Consider the following 22,099-nt stretch of genomic DNA (forward strand, 5'->3'; position numbering starts at 1 on the left):
GTCTCTTGCCTCTGGTCCACTCAGATCCGCTCCGCTCTGGTCTGAGGCCTCCGCTGCTTATATCCCCGCTCTCGTGCCTCTCACCTGTGGTCCGCTCTGCTCTGGTCTCAGTCCTCTGGCCTCCGCTCCTTATATCCCCACTCTCGGGCCTCTCACCTGTGGTCCGCTCCGCTCTGGTCTCAGTCCTCTGGCCTCCGCTCCTTATATCCCCACTCTCGGGCCTCTCTCCTCTGGTCCGCTCCGCTCTGGTCTCAGGCCTCTGGCCTCCGCTCCTTATATCCCCGCTCTCGTGCCTCTCACCTGTGGTCCGCTCCGCTCTGGTCTCAGTCCTCTGGCCTCCGCTCCTTATATCCCCACTCTCGTGCCTCTCACCTGGGGTCCGCTCCGCTCTGGTCTCGGGCCTCGGGCCTCCGCTCCTTATATCCCCGCTCTCGGGTCTCTCGCCTCTGGTCTGCTCAGGTCCACTTCGCTCCGCTCTGGTCTCAGGCTCCGGGCCTCCACTCCTTATATCCCCACTCTCTGGCCTCTCGCCTCAGGTCCGCTCCGCTCTGGTCTCAGGCCTCGGGCCTCTGCTCCTTATATCCCCGCTCTCGCCTCTGGTCTGCTCAGGTCCACTTCGCTCAGCTCTGGCCTCAGGCCTCGGGCCTCCGCTCCTTATATCACCGCTCTCGGGCCCCTCGCCTCTGGTCCGCTCAGGTCAGGTCCGCTCCACTCTGGTCTCAGGCCTCGGGCCTCTGCTCCTTATATCCCCGCTCTCGGGCCCCTCGCCTCTGGTCCGCTCAGGTCAGGTCCGCTCCGCTCTGGTCTCAGGCCTCGGGCCTCTGCTCCTTATATCTCCACTCTCGGGCCTCTCGCCTCTGGTCCCGCTCAGGTCCACTCTGCTCGCTCACATAGCTGAAGACTGATGTTTGAGACCTAGGTAGATACCTCTTTTAACACCGATTCATGTTCGCATTGACATTTAAAAGCCAACATGGTATGCATCTGAGCATCAACTGTTAGACACACAGCATAATACCAAGATCAATATCTGCAACTTGCTCAACAATAATTTTGTGAAAAAGTGGGATGTTGTGGATGAAATTTTGTTACAACATCTGTACTGAACATCAGCTTTTCTAATTTGGAATTGAAAATAAAACATTCTATATGTGAATGTAAAAATAATTTATTGTACTGGAATATCTGGTAGCATTGGCTAACTAACTGACTTGTTAAACATCCCCTTTTGTGCATGGCATTACCCAAAACATATTGGAATTCATTTTCTGGAAATCAGTGAGCTGTAATTTATACTTGCTGGCATGAAATGTTGGTAGACTGAGCAGGAAGGGGAAAGTTGTCATTGTAGGGAGATACAGAGTTATGGTAAGCTAGTTGTCACCGAGGAAAGGAAAAGTGAGGTGTAGATCAACTTATACTACCCTTGTATGTTCTACTGGTCAATTTAATAGTGGACGAGGCATGTAAAGAGATGGTCTAAAGATCCAATAGTTTAACGAGCACAGTACTGAGGGAATGCTGCATTGTTGGAGGTGGCATCTTTCAGATGAGACATAAAACTGAGGCCCGGTCTACCCCATCTATCAGATGGATGTAAAAGATCCTGTGGCACTATTTGAAGACAAGTAGGGGATTTCTCCTTGTGTTGTGACCAGCGTTTATCCCTCAAACTAACACCCTAAAACAGATTATCTGGTCATTTATCCATTGCTATTTGTGGGTCCTTGCTGTGGACAAATGGCTGCTGCATTTGCCTACATTACAACAGCGACAATTCAAAAGTATTTAATTGGCTGTGAAGCAATTTGGGAAGTCCTAAGGACATGAAAGCTGCTCTATACACACACACACAAGTTCTTTCTTTTAAGTGGGGAAAAAATACAAAGGTTTAAAAGGAAATTTACTGACATATAAATTGTTGGAAAAAAATAGTAGATTAGAATTGTATAAATTTCTCGTGATCATTTCATTTTGGAAAGGTATTAAATTAATTTGATTTCTCCCTCTTTAGGGAGCGACAGTGGGTGGATGATTTTCCCCTGCATCGCAGTGCCTGTGAAGGTGATACAGAGTTACTGAGCAAGCTTCTGGATAGTGGTTTTTCAGTTAATCAGTTGGACAGTGATCACTGGGCTCCTATTCATTACGCTTGTTGGTAAGTTGTTTGACTTCAACATAAACTAATCATTATAATCTTTTTTAATCATTTTTTAAAAATCATTTTCCATCACTAAAGCTTGTTATATGATTCTATCTAAATCTAGTTGTTAGCATTAGGTAAAGCCATGAATATAGTGTATCACTGATTTTCATTTCTCTCACTTGTGCAGTGCATGGTTTCTCCGTAGCAGTATGTTTAAATTAAGGGACTCATTATAGACCAGGACCCATGTTCCACAACTGTGTGTCACAGCTTGCAATGCTGCACATTGACTCTACCAGAAAAGCATACCAAGCCTGCTTATATTAGACATTCAGCTGGTAATAATCTCCAAATGACATGTGGCAAGCAAGTGGGGAAGATGCTGATAGGAATTTTTAACGGGCCTCGGTCCTGCTTGACACCGTTGATAGCTATGGTTTTACAAAGCCCATGTCACAGTAATAGAATTTGTTAGTTCTGTTTGACAGGCTACAGAAAAAGTCCATCTTTTATTCCTGGATTCAGTATAGTCCAAAAAGGCAGCAGGACAGGAAGGCAAGTTTAGGACTGATGCAAGGGGTTATTTCAACAGCTGGAACAGGAAACCAGGAAGGGTGGTTGAGGCAGTAAGGATGAAAACACATGGATTAAAAGGACATTCATCCAAGCCTATCTTTTGAATAAAGATTTTCCTACAGAATCTGATTTTGAATTATCATAATATTTACCTTGGTGCCAGTACATGTCAAATGTACTCATTTATGCAAAATATACTTGCAACAAAGAATCTTGTAAATGAGAGTTTGTGGTGCCTAATCACTACCCATTTACTTTCTTACAGCATTTAAACTAGATCAGTTATAGAAATTTCAGTAGTCTGGTTGTCTCAGGCTACCAAAGTGTTTGTTAGGTTATTAACTTTCATATGCCGTAAGTACAGTTAGCCATCTGATTTTTGCCTTGATGAAAACTTAACATTTGCTCCAATATCCACCTATGGAAACCACAGAAAGTGTTTAGGTTAATTTCTGTGTAACTAAATGAACATCTGTGTGTTACATTTTTACCATGTAGTGGTTCCTGACTTTAAAGAATAGATCAGGATCACTTGACTTGGGCTAACAAACTCTTGAATGATCGACCAGATTTGAGTCAATTGGCACAATTGATTTCAAGATGAAATTACACTTGACCCTTTTCATTTTGTTAGATGACTTTATAAAATAATATAAAACTCTTCTTTGATGTCTTCTGTTTTACTACATGTTGCTTACAAGATACTTACAAACGTAGAAATTACATCACAGAAACAAGACGTTCGACCCAACTAGTCCGCGTTGATCATCTTCCACGTGCCAGGTGCCCACCCTGTTCCTAGATCCTTTTAACAACCCTTTCCTTCAGCCGTCCATCTAACCTATTCTTAAAAGTTGACTATCTCCACTTCAATATTCAAATACTAAAAGTAATGCAAATTAAAACCACTCAATAAAGCACTTTTCTCACATACATAAAACATTTATCTTAAGTATGGAGGAGAAGCTTTTAGCATAATGAGGCTGAAATGATATTCAAGCCTGGAAAATGAAAATAATTGAATATAAACACGTGTTTCATTATTTTTTGCATTTTTTTTCCACCCACAATTTTCTTTGTAGGTACGGAAAGGTTGAAGCTACCCGGTTCTTGTTAGAAAAGGGAAAGTGTAATCCCAACCTCCTAAATGGACAGCTTAGCTCCCCACTTCATTTTGCAGCCGGTGGAGGACGTGCAGAGATTGTGCAGCTTCTACTACATCATCCTGAGATTGATCGGGTATAGTTCAGATGATTTCTTAGCATCTTCCTGTTAAAATCCTCATACAAACTAGAGTTCTAAACCTTGATACTTGATTGTGCTTATGCATTTTTATTATTTTGAAGCAGATTTTTCATACTGATCAGGGGCATAAGACCATAAGAGATAGGAGCAGGAGTAGGCCATTCAGCCCCTCAAGCCTGCTCCGCCATTCAGTGAGATCATGGCTGATCCGATTTTTACCTCAACTCCACTTTCCCGCCTTTTCCCCATATCCTTTGACTCCCTGGCTGATCAAAAATTTGTCTAACACACCCTTGAATGTATTCAATGTCTCAGCCTCCACAGCTTTTTGGGGTAAAGAATTGTCCAGGCATTGTTATTTATTGTTGTTAAAAAATAACACCAGTTTTACCAATGCTGGCTGATTCTAACTCATTGTTGAAATGTAGGGCTAGATTTTGTGCACATCTACTATTAACGAGTTGGAAATTTAGCCCAAGATTTTGTTACTTTGCAAAAAAGCTACTTTCAAATATATGTGCAAGTTTTGCAACCTTACACTGCAATATTTCAAGGCTGTGCCAATGCTGAAAATTGCTCCTGTTCCTAACTTTATAAAAATATAGTTGCAAATGTAGACTGGCACTATACCATCAAACCGCATATTTATTAATTTTATCCCTGTTATCTCCCTTTTGTAGTAGTCTCGTTACAAACTCTAGGCAAGGCAGTGTATAATTGAACAGATATTTCTACAACCTTCGTCTGCACCGCTTTGTTCCCAGCTAACTCAATGTTGCACACCTGTTGATGATTTCTATCCTCACCTCCTCAAATCACCCAAATAGCTTCCCTCCATTCAGTGTATTAGAAGAGCCTACCACAATAGCAGATTGACTGCTAAGCAGGCTCAAGTGCAACTGTTCACCCATGCTATGGTTTTGAATGTAGATCTCCCAATCAGTGACCAAACATTTATTTCATTAATTTAAGAAACTGACTTTTGCCTCCAGAGGGACGAGTTCTATAAGACTGAAGAAAATTAAAATCTGCATTTATAGCAAAAATGAGATTGGCTTCTTAATTTACTAATTATCTAATCTAATTTAGTTCTTGGCAGCTTTTCCCAAAGCAATAATCAAAATGGAAATATCTGCTCTGGGCAGCAATTTTGGATATTTGCATTCAGTTTAAAAGTGTAAACTAATTATTTATGTCAGATAATGCACGTGGCTGTGAGAATAGTTTTAATAGTAACAGTGAAGTGTTATTCAGAATTTTCAGAAGTACTGAGGCCAACACAAGGAAATGGGCAAGAAGATGGTGGGAATTGGGGGGAAAAACCTGCACGAATCTGAAGTGGAAACACAAAATGCTAGAAACACGTAGTAAGTCCACCAATGCTGAAAAGAGAATAAACAGGCTGATGCCCAGGATGCAGATATTGGCCCTCACCACCATCCCAGCAAGAACTGTGTTCCTACAGTCAACACCTAAAACATCAGCCACCTCTTGTCACCAGCCCATCGGACTCATCCTGCATCCCCAATTCCCCTGCTATAAACAAAATGGGGCAAATAGCTACAGTCTGATGTTACTAAAATCAGTTTTCAGACCAGAAGGCTGCAGAATGCCCAGGAGAATGAAGAAATGCTGTTTCTGAAGCTTGTTTTGGGCATGGTTGGTACAGTGTCTGAGGCCAAAGACAGAAAGGTCACAGTGGAAACGGGAGTAGGAATTGAAGTGGCAAGGCACGGGACCACACTATCAGATAGGATGGAGCTGTTTGACAAGGTGGTCCTCTAATTGGTATTTTGTGTCCCCATCTTATAGGACACCACACTGTGAGCATTACAGTAATTGGCTCCATTTAAAGCACCCGCACAGGCACAGTGGTCTTCTACTGTCCTGTGATTCTATAAAAAAATAAAGCTGCTGTCAAAGTTGCCATCACAGTTCAGTTGCATGCATTAAAAACTATCCAGTTTTGCAATAATTGGACACAAATGTATTTCCAGTCAAGTCGTCGTTTGTGAGAATCAAATTTTAATAATGGTTAGAAATACTGCACCATACAACACTTTGTATATCATGGTAAATTATTTTATGCTTAACTATTCCAGCATATTGTGGATCAACAAGGAAGGACATCATTGCAGGTCTGTAAAGAGAACAAACAAAATGACTGGGAAGCAACAGCACAACTCCTCAATGATGCGCTGAATAAACCAGTAAGTTCATTTTCTCTTCAAATGATGAGGCTTTTTTAATTAAAGGTCATAAACCTCCAGACAAGGAGCTGTGCTTTTCATCAGTTTTGTACAGAGGATTTGAGCATTCTGAATTGAATCACCCAAAATATGTATTTTTAGTTACCTTTACTTGTGTGTATGATATTTATTGTGTGTGCTCGCATTTTGTTCATTACACTTCAAGCATTACATATTTATATCTGCAAATCTGGCATTATACTTTAATCTGATTAGCTGAAATTTCATATTCATGAAACAACTGTAGATCACAACTTATGAAGGGTAGTGTACCAAATGAATGCAAAAAAAAGGTAGATAAACGTCAATGAAAATCTTAAGAATTTATGAACATAACCAAACAAACCTGATCAACAAAAGCTACCAGTAAAAAAGGCATAACAATGATTGTTTTTTCAAAAGATTTTAAACAGCCAACTTTTTCCCCAGCGACTGCACAACTTCGCACTGGAAATAAGGCTTTGTAACATTATTAGAAACATTTAAAAGAAAAATCACATAATTTGTGATAACATTGCTTAAAAGGAATAATTTTGTGAGACTTTACTGTCAGTGCAGTGACTTGTTAGATACAAGCACAGGTCATAAATAGGACTCTAACACTATAGCCCTGACTTTCTAATCTGTTTTTGCCATTCGTGAGGCTCCAAGCAGGCAATGGACATTTGCAAAATTATTCTATAGAGTTGCTTTTTCTGCGTTTGAAATGTTTCCATAATGGGTAATGAAATGTGTCATAGTAGGATTCAGCACAGAAGGAGGCTATTGGGCCCATCGTGCCTGTGCAGGCTCTTGGGTAGAGCTATCCAATTAGTCCCACACACCTGCTCTTTCCCTATAGCCCTGTAATTTTTTTCCCTTAAATGTTTATCCAATTCCCTTTTGAAAGTTGTTATTGAATCTGCTTCCACCACCCTTTCAGGCAGTGTATTCCAAATCATCACTCGCTGCATAAAAAAAACGTTTCCTCATTTCGCCTCTGGTTCTTTTGCCAATCACCTTAAATCTGTGTCCTCTGGTTACTGACCCTTCTGCCACTGGAAACAGTGTCTCTTTATTTATCCTGTCAAAACCATTCATGATTTTGAACACCTCTATCAATTCGACTCTTAATCTTCACTGCTCTAAGGTGAACAACCCCAACTTCTCCCGTCTCTCCACGTAACTGAAGTCCCTAATCCCTGGTACCATTACAGTAAATCTCTTCTGCACCCTCTCTAAGGCCTTGATATCCTTCCTAAAGTGTGGTGCTCAGAATTGGACACACTACTCCAGCTGAGGCTTAACCAGCGTTTTATAAAGGTTTAGCATAACTTCCTTGCATTTGTAGCCTATGCCTTCCTTACATCTGTTTATAAAGCCAAGGATCCCATATGCTTTTTCAACAGCCTTCTCAACTCGTCGTACCACCTTCAAAGATCTGTGTACATGCACCCCCAGGTGTCTCTGTTCCTGTACCCCCTTTAAAATTGTATCATTTAGTTTATATTGCCACTGCACTTTTGAGGGTTCCTAAGCCTTGACTTGCCACCCTACACCTAGCCTATCTGTGCTTGGGTAATTTGAATGGATACAGGGAGAAAGTTACATGCCATTCTTGGCAAACAGGAGGCCACAAGTGAGTATAGATTTCTCAGTAACCTAGTTTAGAGACTTAAACACGGGTTTCCACATGTGTCAGACGTATAACGAATCAAAAAAACGTGGTATTGGGAGCTGTGTGTGTGTTTGCCAGTAGTTCAGTTGAGTTAATTTTAATAAGAAGAAATGAGTTAGCCGTACTTGCTTTGTTGTCTTCATAAGTTGAATTATTTTTTGCCAGAGAAATAGCTGATTTTATGCAGGATTTGAACTTAACTAAACTTTCAAAGTTATTGCTATTATAAAATGAAGACTATTGTAATATTGATCCCTGACTATTGTACAATTGGTACCACTTGATGTTAATAGTTCTCTTAATAAATGTACTGTAGTGTATTTACAAAATTTGTAAAGATCTCCAGAGGTAATAAGTAATATGCAATATACTTGTTTAAAAGAAGATCTTTGTGTGAATAGGGTATACATGACTAGATTAAGGGCTCTGGTGCCTCCCTCTAAACATCTGGTTGACATTAGAACTAGCCTTTAACATCCTCATTAATAATAATCTACTAAACCATAGCCTGAGTGGCGTTTATGTTGATCAGCACCAATGATATGTAAATTGAACTTTTAGATAATTCTGGTGTGCGTTTGTACTATATCACAAGTGTCACAGCACCAAGAGGGATAATGTCAAGTAGGGGTTGCAGCTTCAGGGTCATTTTAACCCCCAACTCTGTGTTTTTAAACCAATAATTTTAAATATATAAAACAAGAATCTGATGACCTATTTTTTAATGTGATTCTACATATGATATGAAAACACAGTGCTGTGTGTCTCACTATAGTAACATTTGGTGGGGGTGCAGGGGTGAGGGCATCCTTTTCATAAACTTGTATGCATGAGATGCATCAATCCTGACAGTTTTCTCCACTCTCATCATTCTAGAAGCACTGCACGAAAATCCTGCACCATAGCTAAACGCAGGGAAGAAACCAGTTTTGCATTATTTTCTTGCTAATGTTAATTGATTATTGATGGCCATAAAGACTGTATTAAAACACTGATTTACTTGACAAGTTAATATCGTGTGAGCAGAATACTAACTAAAATTGTGCTCCAAAACATTGATCTTAATGAAGTTTCATTATAACCATAATATTTTATGTTTCACTGGAAATGCTTTTGCAAATTTCATCTTAAACAGTCTTGATCTGAAAGCAGTTGATCTTAAGTGTTAGAATTAGAATGAAAAACTTTTACAGAACCTTTTAAAATTGAGTTAAATTTTAATTTGCTTTTTTTTGTTGAATCATTAGTATGAGAAAGTTAGAATTTATCGTACCGATGGGTCGTATCGTGCTGTTGAGCTGAGGCATGGAAACAATACCACAGTGCAGCAGATTATGGAAGGCATGCGGCTGTCACAGGAAACACAACAGTACTTCACTATTTGGATCTGCTCTGAGAACCTCAGTAAGAAAGTTGATAACTTGATTTTATATATTTGAATAATTGTTTGTAGCTTGAAAAAGTTAATTGGTCAGTTTTTTGCTAAGAATGTAATTTTTAATTAAATTGTTAAAATGGATTAAGAAAATGAAAGAAATGTGCAGGCATATTAGTGGGAGGATTTGTAGTAAATATTTTCAACCACAAATGGTAATTTTAGATATTGTCTTCCAATTTTGAAATAAGGTATTTTTCCCTCCCTTCTCCTTTCTTCCTCAGAGCTTTTGGTGCTTCTGTGAGAGCACCTCACAAATTCTCAATATGGGCAATAACAAGGGAGAAGAATAACTTGCTGAGCCTTGTAGACAACCTTTTTGTGTACTCTTGTCACTTTTTTTTGTGCTACTGCTGGGGATGCTATCCAGTGTCAGCTTAAGCACTCATATCAAGTATAGCACCAGCCATCATGTGGTCTCTGAGTGAGATTAGGGATAGTTTTGTGTTGTAAACCCATGTTCACCAGGAACTGGTCTGACTAACTTGATTGAATTTTTTGAGGAGGTAACAAGGAGGGTAGTCATTTGATGTAGTCTACATGGATTTTAGCAAGGCTTTTGACAAGGTCCCACATGGCAGACTGGTCAAAAAAGTACAAGCCCATGGGATCCAAGGGAAAGTAGCAAGTTGGATCCAAAATTGGCTCAGTGGCAGGAAGCAAAGGGGAATGGTCGACCGACGTTTTTGTGATTGGATGTTTCCAGTGGGGTTCCGCAAGGCTCAGTACTAGGTCCCTTGCTTTTTGTGGAATATATTAATGATTTGGACTTAAACGTAGGGGGCATGATTAAGAAGTTTGCAGATGATACATAAATTGGCCATGTGGTTGATAGTGAGGAGGAAAGCTGTAGACTGCAGGAAGATATCAATGGACTGGTCAGGTGGGCAGGAAAGTGGCAAATGGAATTCAATCCAGAGAAATGTGAGGTAATGCATTTGGGGAGGGCAGACAAGGCATGGGAATACACAATAAATGGGAGGACACTGAAAGGTGTGGAGGAAGTGAGGCACCTTGGAGTGCATGTCCTCAGATCCCTGAAGGTAGTAGGACAGGTAGATAAGGTGGTTAAGAAGGCATATGGAATACTTTCCTCTATTAGCCAAGGCATAGAACATAAGAGTAGGGAGGTTATGCTGGAGCTGTATAAAACACTAGTTAGGCCACAGCTTGGGTACTGTGTACAGTTCTGGTCACATTACAGGAAAGATGTGATTGCACTAGAGAGGGTACAGAGGAGATTTCCGAGGATGTTGCCAGGACTGGAGAATTTTAGCTATGAGGAAAGATTGGATAGGCTGGGGTTGTTTTCCTTGGAACGGAGGAGGCCGAGGGGTGATTTAATTGAGGTGTACAAAATTATGAGGGGCCTAGACAGTAGCTAGGAAGGACCTGTTTCCTTTAGCAGAGATGTCAATAACCAGGGGGCATTGATTTAAAGTGATTGGTAGAAGGATTAGAGTGGAGCTGAGGAAATATTTTTTCACCCAAAGGCTGATGGGGGGTCTGGAACTCACTGCCTGAAAGGGTGGTAGAGGCAGAAACCCTCAACTCGTTTAAAAAAATACCTGGATGTGCACCTGACGTGCCTTAACCGACCTGGCTACGGACCAAGTGCTGAAAAGTGGGATTAGGCTGGGTGGCTCTTTTCAGCTGGCATGGACACGATGGGCCGAATGGCCTCCTTCTGTGCCGTAAATTTTCTTATGATTCTACCACCCAAACTCATTTCACATCAGACCCTTAAAACCGGCAGAAGTGACTTTCATCCCAGTAGCCTGGGCTGGATTTGAACCCAGTTCCTAGAGGTGAAATGCCAGTGTCTAACCCATTGAACCACCCCGCTCTCTCATTTCAGTCTTTTTTTAAAGTAATATTTAGTACATTTAATGGGTGTTAAAACTCTGCCTTGTTATATTATATTTAGATGATCTTTTTATCTAGGTTTGCAGCTTAAGCCATACCATAAATCACTACAGCACCTGCGAGACTGGCCAGAAATAGTCGCGGAGCTGACGAGCCTCGATCCCCACATGGAAAAGCCACAACTTTTCCTGCGCAGGGATGTGCGACTTCTGCTAGAAACTGAAAAGAAGGTTAGTACTATTGTACTGCTTCGTTACTAGCAAATATATCTTCTAAATTCAAGAAACACAAATTTTATAAAGCCTTATTATTATGCATCCACCGCTGAAAAGAGCTTTTAGTCATGCTAATAGGAATAATTCAATCATTTGAGGAGGGATAATTAGGATTTAGATTGGTGTGTGAGGATGTTTTTGAATCTGCAAGCTGTTACTCTTGTTTAATAAAGGTTCAGTTCAACCACCGTGAAAATGTATTATCACAGTGAACTGTTTATACAGGATGCACTGCAGCAACTCGCCAACGTTTCTTCAACAGCACCCCCCAAACCCACGACCTCTACCACCTAGAAGGATCAAGGACAGCAGGCACATGGGAACAACACCACTGGCACGTTCCCCTCCAAGTCACGCACCATCCTGATTTGAAATATATCGCTGTTCCTTCATCATCGCTGGGTCAAAATCCTGGAACTCCCTACCTGACAGCACTGTGGGAGAACCTTCACCACATGCACTGCAGCGGTTCAAGAAGGTGGCTCACCACCACCTTCTCATGGGCAATTAGGGATGGGCAATAAATGCTGGCCTCGCCAGCGACGCCCACATCCCATGAATGAATAAAAAAAAACAATAGTTCAGGCTTTGATCATATTTATAACACTTGTGTGGATAATTACTAGTGGAATTACTGCGTTATAATTACTGCATTATAACTGACAAAATGGCTCACAGAGCAGTTTCCGTTAGCTTTTTTTAGGTAGAAAACATTATCTAAGTTCCCTTAGTCTAGGCAGTGAAAGTTGGCAGGCAATTTGAGCATGGGGGATAGTGGGGAATCCTATGACGGTTGTGTTTGATAATGCTCTCACCAGACATCCACGCACATGCACTTTGCAGTAAGATTCACTGGATAATGAAGAGAAGCTAGAAACCCCAGATGACTCTTTTCTCCCTCCTTTGCCCAGGGCTAATTGTCTGGTACCTACTGCAGCTTGATTGAGCTGAACTACTCATCGCAGACCAGAGATCAAATGTGTGGCCACCTTGATCTATATTGCTCAGTTCTATAGTGGGTAGTATCTATTTAGTATTGCCCACTAAACCATCAGGAGAAGCAGAACTTCACCTGTGAGTTATCTAGCTTCACTTTAAGTTAATTTGTGGAGATACTCATCACATACTGCTGACCATAATGGGCCGGTTCACGCTGGAAAAATAACGGCATGTTAACGACGCATGCCGTTATTAATGTGCAAACCGGCCAGCAAGCTCGGGATGAAGAGATGTGCCATGAGTTATGAATCTCCAGAACTTTCTGGCCGATTTAAGCCGCTCCGCCGTTTGCTTCGCTCAAACGGCATCTCACCCTTAGCCTCCACGTTATTTTTAAGAACTTGCTGGATTCACACATTAATTGCCCATTAAACTCGCCACAGAAAGTTACATCTGGTAATTAACAGTGTAAATACATTTTTAATGACGTGATAATTGTTAATGCAGTGCCAATCAATCTCTCTGACCTAGAAATTGAACAATTTAAACTGTGGAGTCTCATTCCTTCAGGTGGTAAATAGTTCTTAGAGATTTTAAAAATGTCAAATTTTAAACTTTTAATTTTTTTTCTTACTATTCCTCTTTTTTCTCTCTCTCTTAATCCAATCTTTATTTCCCTCTCTTTATTTCTCCTTCTGAACCTGATTTGACTCTAATTCACCCTCCTTCTGTCATTCCTCTGTTTCTTTCTCAATCCTTAAATCTCATTGATTAAGGAGATACATTGCTGGCCCCGACCTTCACTGAGGTTCCAGATGCTCTGTTGCCCTCACTGCGCTGTTATCAGCTCGCACTTCCAGCACAAATATTTTTATTAATTATTACGGCACAAATATTTTTTGAGCTGAAGTGTACAGAAAAATGTCTTAACCAACAGTGAATGCAACGAGATGCCCTGCTTCAGCAAGATCTGGCTCATTATGTATTCTCTCCCTTCTCACCTCTGCAGTTTTGCAATTCACTGGTATGTCAACAAACATCAGTACTTTCACAATGTGATACATTTGTGTCTAATGGTGTTGTGTAAATACAATTAATAAGTGGTGTATCCAAGGCTATATGGCTGAATGATTTGTCCTGACTCTGGTTTATTATCTTCTTCAGTAGTGATATTTTTATCATTTCCTTGTTTGGTTCATTGTTATAGAGTAAAATGGTCATTCAATTGTGTTCATTGTTGATCTGTTAGCTTGGTCTTTTAGTGTCACTTGTGGTCTTTGTTTCAGGTTCAATTATGAGTATCTTCTATCAAGTTATACCTAGGCTTAGTATCATAATCTAATTTCCAAATCCACTGAGTGAAATTGCTCAGTTGTTTTCAGTGAGAAATTTCCTTAATTATAAGTTTTTTTGCACATAAGCATGTACATCATGTACGCTGTGTATATGCAAAAATAGTTTAGCTTGGATTTAAAGCTAAAATATGGGCAAAACAGAAAGGAAACAATATCATAGGTGCATGGGTAGAATGGGGGTGATTTATCAGTACGACACCAGTTCATGCAATCATGCATCTGAGTCAGAGCTGGTATAAAATATATCGATGGTGAATTTGTTCTAAGCCAGCACATAGAATCATAGAAAGGTTACAGCACAGAAGGAGGCCATTCGGCCCATCAAGTCCGCACCGGCTCTATGCAAGAGCAATCCAGCTGGTCCTGCTCCCCTGCCCTTTCCCCGTAGACCTGCAAATTTTTTCCTTTCAAGTACTTACCCAGTTACCTTTTTGAAGGCCACGATTGAATCTGCCTCCATCACCTCCTCGGGCAGTGCATTCCCGATCCTAACCACTCGCTGTGTAATTAAGTTTTTCCTCATGTCACCTTTGGTTCTTTTGCCAATCACCTTAAATCTGTGTCCTATGGTCCTTGACCCTTCTGCCAATGGGAACAGTTTCTCTCCATCTACTCTGTCTAGATCCTTCATGGTTTTGAATACCTCTATCAAATCTCCTCGCAAGTGTCTCTGTTTCAAGGAGAACAAACCCAGCTTCTCCAGTCTATCCACATAACTAAAGTCCCTTATCCCTGGAATCATTCTAGTAAATCTTTTCTGCACCTTTTATAAGGCCTTCACATCTTTCCTGAAGTGCAGTGCCCAGAACTGGACACAATACTTTAGTTGTGGCCAAACCAGTGTTTTATTAGGGTTCATCATGACTTCCATACTTTTGTACTCTATGCCTCTATTTATAAAACCCAGGATCCCGTATGCTGTTTTAACCACTTTCTCAACCTACCCTGCCACCTTCAACGATTTGTGCACATATGCCCCCAGATCTCTCTGTTCCTGTACCCCTTTTAGAGTTGTGTCCTCTAGTTTATATTGCCTCTCCTCATTCTTCCTACTGAAATGTATCACTTTGCATTTTTCTGCGTTAAATTTCATCTGCCACATGTCCGCCCATGCCACCAGCCTGTCTATATCTTCTTGAAGTCTATTACTATCCTCCTCACTGTTTACTACCCTTCCAAGATTTGTGTCATCTGCAAATTTGGAAATTGTGCCCTGTACACCCAAATCCAAGTCATTAATATTTATCAAGAAAAGCAGTGGTGCCAGCACTGTCGCCTGGGGAACACCATTTTACATCTCTCCCCAGTCCGAAAAACAACCGTTCACCACTACTCTCTGTTTCCTGTCACTTAGCCAATTCTGTATCCATGTTGCTACTGCCCCCTTTTATTCCATGGGCCGCAATCTTGATGTCAAGCCTACCGTGCGGCACTTTGTCAAACGCCTTTTGAAAGTCCATATACACCACATCAACTGCATTGTCCTCATCCACCCTCTGTTACCTCATCAAAAAACTCTATCAGGTTAGTTAAACACGATCTGCCTTTAACAAATCCGTGCTGGCTTTCCCTAATCAATCTACCCTCGTCCAAATGACTGTTAATTCTGTCCCGGATTATCGTTTCTAAAAGTTTCCCCACCACTGAGGTTAAACTGACTGGCCTATAGTTGCTGGGTTTATCCTTACCTCCTTTTTTGAAAAGGGTGTAACATTTGCAATTCTCCAGTCCTCTGGCACCACCTCCGTAACTATGGATGTTTGGAAGATTATGGCCAGTACCTCCGCAATTTCCATCCTTACTTAACTCAGCAATACATCCCATCCGGACCTGGTGACTTATCTACTTTAAGTACAGCTAGCCTTTCAAGCACCTCCATCAATTTTTAGCCCATCCAGTATCTGAACTATATCTTCCTTTACTGAGACTGTGGCAGCATCTTCTTCCTTGGTCAAGATAAATGCAAAGTACTCATTTAGTACCTCAGCCATCTCCTCTGCTTCCATGAGTAGATCTCCTTTATTGGTCCCTAATCAACCCCATCCCTCCTCTTATTCCCTGTTTACTGTTTACATGCCTGTAGAAGACTTTTGGCTTCCCTTTTATGTTGGCCGCCAGTCTATTCTCATTTTCTTTGCCCCTCTTATTTTCTTTTTCACCGCCCCCCCACCGAACTTTCTATAATCTATAAAGCTGAATGGAAGCTGAACTTCTGAGAAGCTGAATTTCAGACCTAATTGTACTTCCAAAATGCGCTACCTGAAATGATTCGTGTGTTGTTGTTTTTTCTCTGTAGAATAATACAGATACATTGTATTTTAATTTATTATCCTGCCCATTCCAAAGTAGACCATTGTTACAATTGGTGCATTGTTGTTTGAGCACTATGCCGTAAAACCCATCAGGTTTTTTTTAGGTGCTTTGTGTTTTATTCCTTTCCTGATTTTAAAAAATGTGCTTGCCTTTCATGTAGTTTCTGGCTTTCAGGTTTGCTGTTAGTCGAAATCTCTAAGAACAGACAGAGTCTGTGAATAACCCCAAGAGGAACTGGATACTTTTATGTTTACTTCATTGCGTGTGATATTAAGATTTTTTTTCGTTGTGTTCCATATATTTGTTTTCCAGTCTGGTATAACGGACGTTGATTGTATGTCTTATTTTCTGTTCATGTTGGGAAATATTTAACACTTCTGTTATTGGTTTAAACGTGTTTTCTTGTTAGTACTGCCTTCTGAGTACAGCTGGTTATATTTCCTAGGTCTCTTAGTTTGATATTTGTGTTGCCATTTTTGCATTTCTTGCAGTGGCTCTTGCTCAGTACTGTCACTGCTTTTTCAGCTGTTTGGTTATGTATGGTGATAATTCTGTGTGATAAGTTCCAATTGCTCCCTTTCACTGGGGGTTTCAGTTTTGTACCTATGTCGCTTTTTGGAAGGGTTATGATAGTAACTTGTCTTTGTTTAAGGGTTTTTTTTTACTTTTTTAAAAAATGGTTTTCAGAATTTTTTATTTGCTATTTTTTCAGATGCAGAGAACATGGAGTTTCTCAATACTTCACCATTTTTCTTTTGTTTGGGGAAAAAGGTCAAAATCTTGAATAAAATTGGGTGTGTAAAAACAGGGTAGAATAAATGATTCCACTGTATTTCTGCTGAAGTAAAAGTATAATAACATTCTTAAAGAAAACATTATCACAAGATTAACATGGAAAATGTAAGTATATCAGGCAAATATTTGGCTGAGTTGTTAATTTTTTCTTTATTTTTAGTGTTCTATTGCTATAAACACCAACTTCAAAAGTTTCCAAAAGGAGGGTGTATTTGTATCGGTCTAAATCTAAAACTGGAAGCCCTAAATATATCCAATTGCACTATGAGCAGAACTCTGGGATGTAGGATCGTACCCCTGATTTTTCTCACAACGAGGTTCTATCATGAAGAGATGTCGATTGGAGGCTGCATATCCAAAATTAGAGGGAGAGGCATCTATGCTGCTCTTGCTCTTTTGGTGGCAGTAGTATTGTAGCAAAGGTATAGGCCTGGCAGCAGATTGATTGCTCCTCCCCACCCCTTAGATTGTGATGGTGTATGTCTTGGGCAGATTCGTGAAAGGATGAAGGGGAGGAAAACAATCCATACAGTTGGACATTTGTGTAATTTTCATCTGATTTCCATTTCAGGTCAACTTTTGTTGAAGTTCTAATGTATAGGTTTTACCATTGCAGTTTTGTTTCACTATTCTATTTCTTAGAGTTGTGTAGTTCATTCATTATTTTATATGGTTGTCGTACACATCTTATCTGCTGACATGGATTTGATGTAATGTCCAAATGGCTATTAAACATGGGCAAATAAATCCTATAAGGATTGCCATTTTTTGCAGTTTTATTTGGTAGCATACTGTATATGTGCACACTTTATATCTATATTTATAATATTTTTAACTTGTTTGTTAAAGGTGGATGATCCATTGGCTATCCTTATTTTATTCGATGAGGCACGTAGTAGCCTGCTGAAAGGTTTATACCCATGTGCTGACACTCAGTTGATAACGTTGGCTGGTCTCCTTCTTCAAATCATCTATGGAAATTATGAGAGCAAAAAACATAAGCAGGGATTCCTCAAGTGAGTACATCTATAAGTGATATGTCAAATGTAGACAGTTAGATTGGATCCATCGGGATTTCAGGTTCAAGACTTTTAACAGCTTTCACAGCTACTTTGTCTCCCAGCTGATTATTCTGGTAGTCTGGGCTAGAAACTTTTAATTATTTAGTTTCATAAAAAAACATGTCTCACTCAAATAATTACACTTGGGAAGCCCTTTATTGCCTATCTTGATTGTTAGACCTTGGGTATAATTAGCGGAAAGGAAAGTACTCCCCTGAAAAAAAAATCACAATATGGTCTTCCTTTTTGAGACCTTTCTTCATTATTCTGTAGTTCTGGCCTTGTAGAGACCTACTATTTCTGGTCTCTACTCCCCTCCCTGAACCACTGCAGAGGAGGACAGCCCATGTCACAGATTAAAACTAGTGAGTTTAAGGACAGGCCTGGGTTAACTGAAGCCACTCAGGACCAGAAAAACTCTAGTTATTGGAATTTTCCTGGTTGAGGCACATCTGAATCTGCCTGCGGGTATGTAAGAAGCACTGGCTTCCATTAAATCAGAAAATGGATATTCCCTAAAACTTACAAGTGTGTTCTTTAGAGAGAGAGATTAGTGATAGTACTTTGTATAGAACATGCTTTCCATAGCACTTTCTTCCTCTATCACTAGAAAATTAAGGAATTGAAAGAAATATCTGCAACTTTTACCAGAACACTATTAATGATCTCAACAGTAAGCAACACACTAGAACACAGTTAATGATGTACAGGACAATATACAGTCTGCAGTGTGTCCCAAAGTAGTACACTGAGGGACTGAGATCATGACTTAAACCTCAAGAGTGAAACTAAATGCTTTATTAGCATCTTAAACCCTTGATGCCTTGGAACACCTTCCAGAATGTTGTCTTTTGTATAATGTAGAAAAATATAAGGATTTCTTAAAGTACTCAAATGTTTTTTTTTTGCCTGCATTAATAATAGCACTGGTTAATACATTTCCATGCTAGTACCACATGATTCAACAAGCAATGACAGCAACAGCTCAATAGCAAATATCATTCCCATATATCATATAGTACTGTGACATTATAATTTCAACTTCTGATATCTGACATCTGATAATTTTGACTGAAAGAAATGTAATTGGAAAAAGGAATCTAAATTTTGCAGTGAGAGAAAAGAATCTGTTAAATATTATTTGGTTTAAATCAAGTTTTGCTTTTCTAGCGTATTAAAGTGCTGGTATGAAATTCCCCTGTCAGTTTTAACAAAGTTCTTAACCCATTTAAATATTTTTTTCTCGTTCAAATTTAGACCCATTGTATGCTCTGAGATCATGCTGTGTTATGATTGGGGCAAGTGATTTTCAGTAGGCAAAGCGGCTGTTAGAATAACCAGTTGGAAATATCCTTCAGTGTCAATATTCCTTTCAACTAGTGTGATTTTTACCATTTTTCTCACAACTGCCCCATGATTTTTGCAGTGACAACACACTTGACATCAGTATAAAACATTGACATGCTTTTGACAGGACTGCTTAAAAAATAATTCTGTAAAATCCTAGTGTATTTGGATAAAAAGATTATCTTTTAATTTGAGTCTGAGGTAGTTCACCCAGTAGAATGTCTATTTTTATTTGTACATGAGCAGATATGTTGTTCAATTACTTTTAATTACAAGTATTAAAATGTAGGATTGGAAAACAATAAATGAACATTTCTTCCCTTTGCACGTCCCTTCAAGAAATGGATTTCACAAGAGTGGTCTTTAACATAGAGAAGCAAGGTTTTTTTTGTTAGGTGAGGGTAGCAAGGGATAAGGTGCTAAGAACAGTAAATGAAGTTGAGGAGCAGATCAGCTATGATCTAATTGAATGGCGGAGCAGGCTCGAAGGGCTGAATGGCCTCATGTTCCTACGATTTTACATTTTTTGTTCATTATAGAAACATGGGTACAGGACTAGGCCATTCAGCCCCTCGGGCCTGCTCCGCCATTCAATTAGATCGTAGCTCCTCAACTCCATTTTCTTGCCTTTGCTCCATACCCCTTGTTATTCTTTCCTAACAATGATCGATCTGTTGGAGTCTTGAAAGTTCCAATTGTCCCTGCATCCACAGCCTTTTGGAGAGAGAATTCCAAATTTCTACTACCCTTTGTGTGAAAAAGTGCTTCCTGATTTTACAACTGAGTGGCCTAGCTCTAATTTTAAGATTATGCCCCCTTGTACTTGATTCCCCCATCAGAGGGAATAGTTTCTCCGTAGCTACCCTATCAAATCCTTTTAACATTTTAAACACCTCAATCAAATTAACCTTCAGTTTCATACTCAAGGGAATACAAAGCCATGTTTATGCAACAGTTAGAGGAGGGGTGTTCCTACTTATAATTTACTCAAAATAATAGGGTTCATGGCATTGAATGTCAAACGCATAGATTTATTAAGCATACGATAATTATTATTAACAATAATTAAACATACATTGAAACAGCACCACTTACGGCAAAACCTTGCGAGTTTTTAGCCGGAGAATCCAAAAGGTGGGAAGTGGTGTTCCACAAGGATCGGTGCTGGGATCACTGTTGTTCACCATTTACATAAACGATTTGGAATCGGAAGTACTATTTCAAAATTTGCGAATGACACCAAATTGGTGGGGGGTACAGTTAATACCAAGGAGGACTGCGACAAAATACAGGAAGACATTAATAAAGTTGCAGAATGGACAAATGTGTAATTGGCAAATGAATTTCAATATAGATAAATGTGAGATATTACATTTTGGTAGGAAGAATAAGGGCGCCACATATTACTTGGATAATAAGAGTCTAAATGGGGTAGAGGAGCAGAGGGATCGGGGGGTATTGATACACTAAAAGTAGCAACACAGGTTAATAAGGCTATTAAAAAGGCAAATCAAGCATTGGGGTTAATTTCTAGAGGGATAGAATTGAAAAGCAGAGAATTATGTTAAATTTGTATAGAACCTTGGTTAGACCACACTTGGAGTAGTGTGAACAGTTCTGGTCTCCATATTATAAGAAGGTGCAAAAAAGATTTACTAGGATGATATCAGAACTGAGAGGTTATATCTATCAGGAAAGATTGAGTAGGCTGGGGCTCTTTTCTCTAGAAAAGAGAAGACTGAGGGGTGACTTAATGGAGGTCTGTAAGATTATGAAAGGGTTTGATTGGGTAGATGTAGAGAAAATATTTCCACTTGTGGAGGAGACCAGAACTAGGGGCCATACATATAAGATAGTCACTAATAAATCCAATAGGGAATTCAGGAGAAACTTCTTTACCCAGAGAGTGGTAAGAATGTGGAACATGCTACCACAAGGAGTAATTGAGGCGACTAGCATAGATGCATTTAAGGGGAAGCTAGATAAACACATGAGGGAGAAAGGAATAGAAGGATATGCAGATAGGGTTAGATGAAGTAGGGAGGGAGGAGGCTTGTGTGGAGCTTAAACACTGGCATGGACCTGCTGAGCCGAATGGCCTGTTTCTGAGCTGTACATTCTATGTAAATGCACTGCAGTTCTGAGCCTGGGTTTTCAGGTTGATCAGACCGTAATCGAATTTGAAAGTATCTGTTCCAACACCCAGTTTTTCTACCTATTTTCACCCCTTCTACATGACAAACCACATGTTTCTGTATTATCTAATACAATTCTATATAAGGTGAATTTTAATTAGCTTCTTTCTTATCAATAACTTGTTTTAACGAGTTCTTTTTCCGTAGACTGGTACAACTCCCAACTTTCTTCTCCCCAACAAGTGCTTATCTTCAAGTAAGGCTTCAAGACCTTCCTAACAAAGGAAACTTCTCTGCCTGTAGGTTCTCACTGATGTTCCCTTCTGCAGAGCTTATTAACTAATTAAAGCTCTCTGACTGGAATATCTATTAATTAGGTTTATTGTCTAAACTGACCATTGCTTTAAGGTCAGTCTTAATTCAACAGTTCAGTGGTCACTGCATCTAAATTGCCTCACTTAAAAGGCAAAAGCTAAAAGCTAACATTGCTACAATATAAAGAGAAATCAATAGCAGTATAACAATAGCAAACTTCAAGATGTCTGATTGACCCTTTCCTTACACAACCTGTCCTCATAATTTAACCCTCTAAGCCTCGGTCTCATTCTGGTGAATCTGCGCTGCACCCCCTCCAAAGCCAATATATCCTTCCTGAGGTGCAGTGCCCAAAACAGCATGCAGTACTCCAGATAGGGTTTGACCAAG

At 39.8% G+C, this 22,099-nt stretch overlaps 1 protein-coding gene across 2 annotated transcripts in view; it reads left to right on the forward strand.

Moving 5' to 3' along the window:
• krit1 (KRIT1 ankyrin repeat containing) overlaps nucleotides 1-22,099 on the forward strand; it is a 72,108-nt gene that overhangs the window by 40,109 nt on the left and 9,900 nt on the right. For both annotated transcript variants that reach the window (XM_068006441.1, XM_068006450.1), the window contains exons 8-13: nucleotides 2,015-2,158; nucleotides 3,805-3,961; nucleotides 6,070-6,177; nucleotides 9,121-9,277; nucleotides 11,253-11,404; nucleotides 17,701-17,867. In XM_068006441.1, the coding sequence (XP_067862542.1) occupies nucleotides 2,015-2,158; nucleotides 3,805-3,961; nucleotides 6,070-6,177; nucleotides 9,121-9,277; nucleotides 11,253-11,404; nucleotides 17,701-17,867 (885 nt within the window). The remainder of the gene's footprint in view (nucleotides 1-2,014; nucleotides 2,159-3,804; nucleotides 3,962-6,069; nucleotides 6,178-9,120; nucleotides 9,278-11,252; nucleotides 11,405-17,700; nucleotides 17,868-22,099) is intronic.

Source organism: Heptranchias perlo, chromosome 2 (assembly GCF_035084215.1).
Source record: "Heptranchias perlo isolate sHepPer1 chromosome 2, sHepPer1.hap1, whole genome shotgun sequence".
NCBI classification, from domain to species: domain Eukaryota; kingdom Metazoa; phylum Chordata; class Chondrichthyes; order Hexanchiformes; family Hexanchidae; genus Heptranchias; species Heptranchias perlo.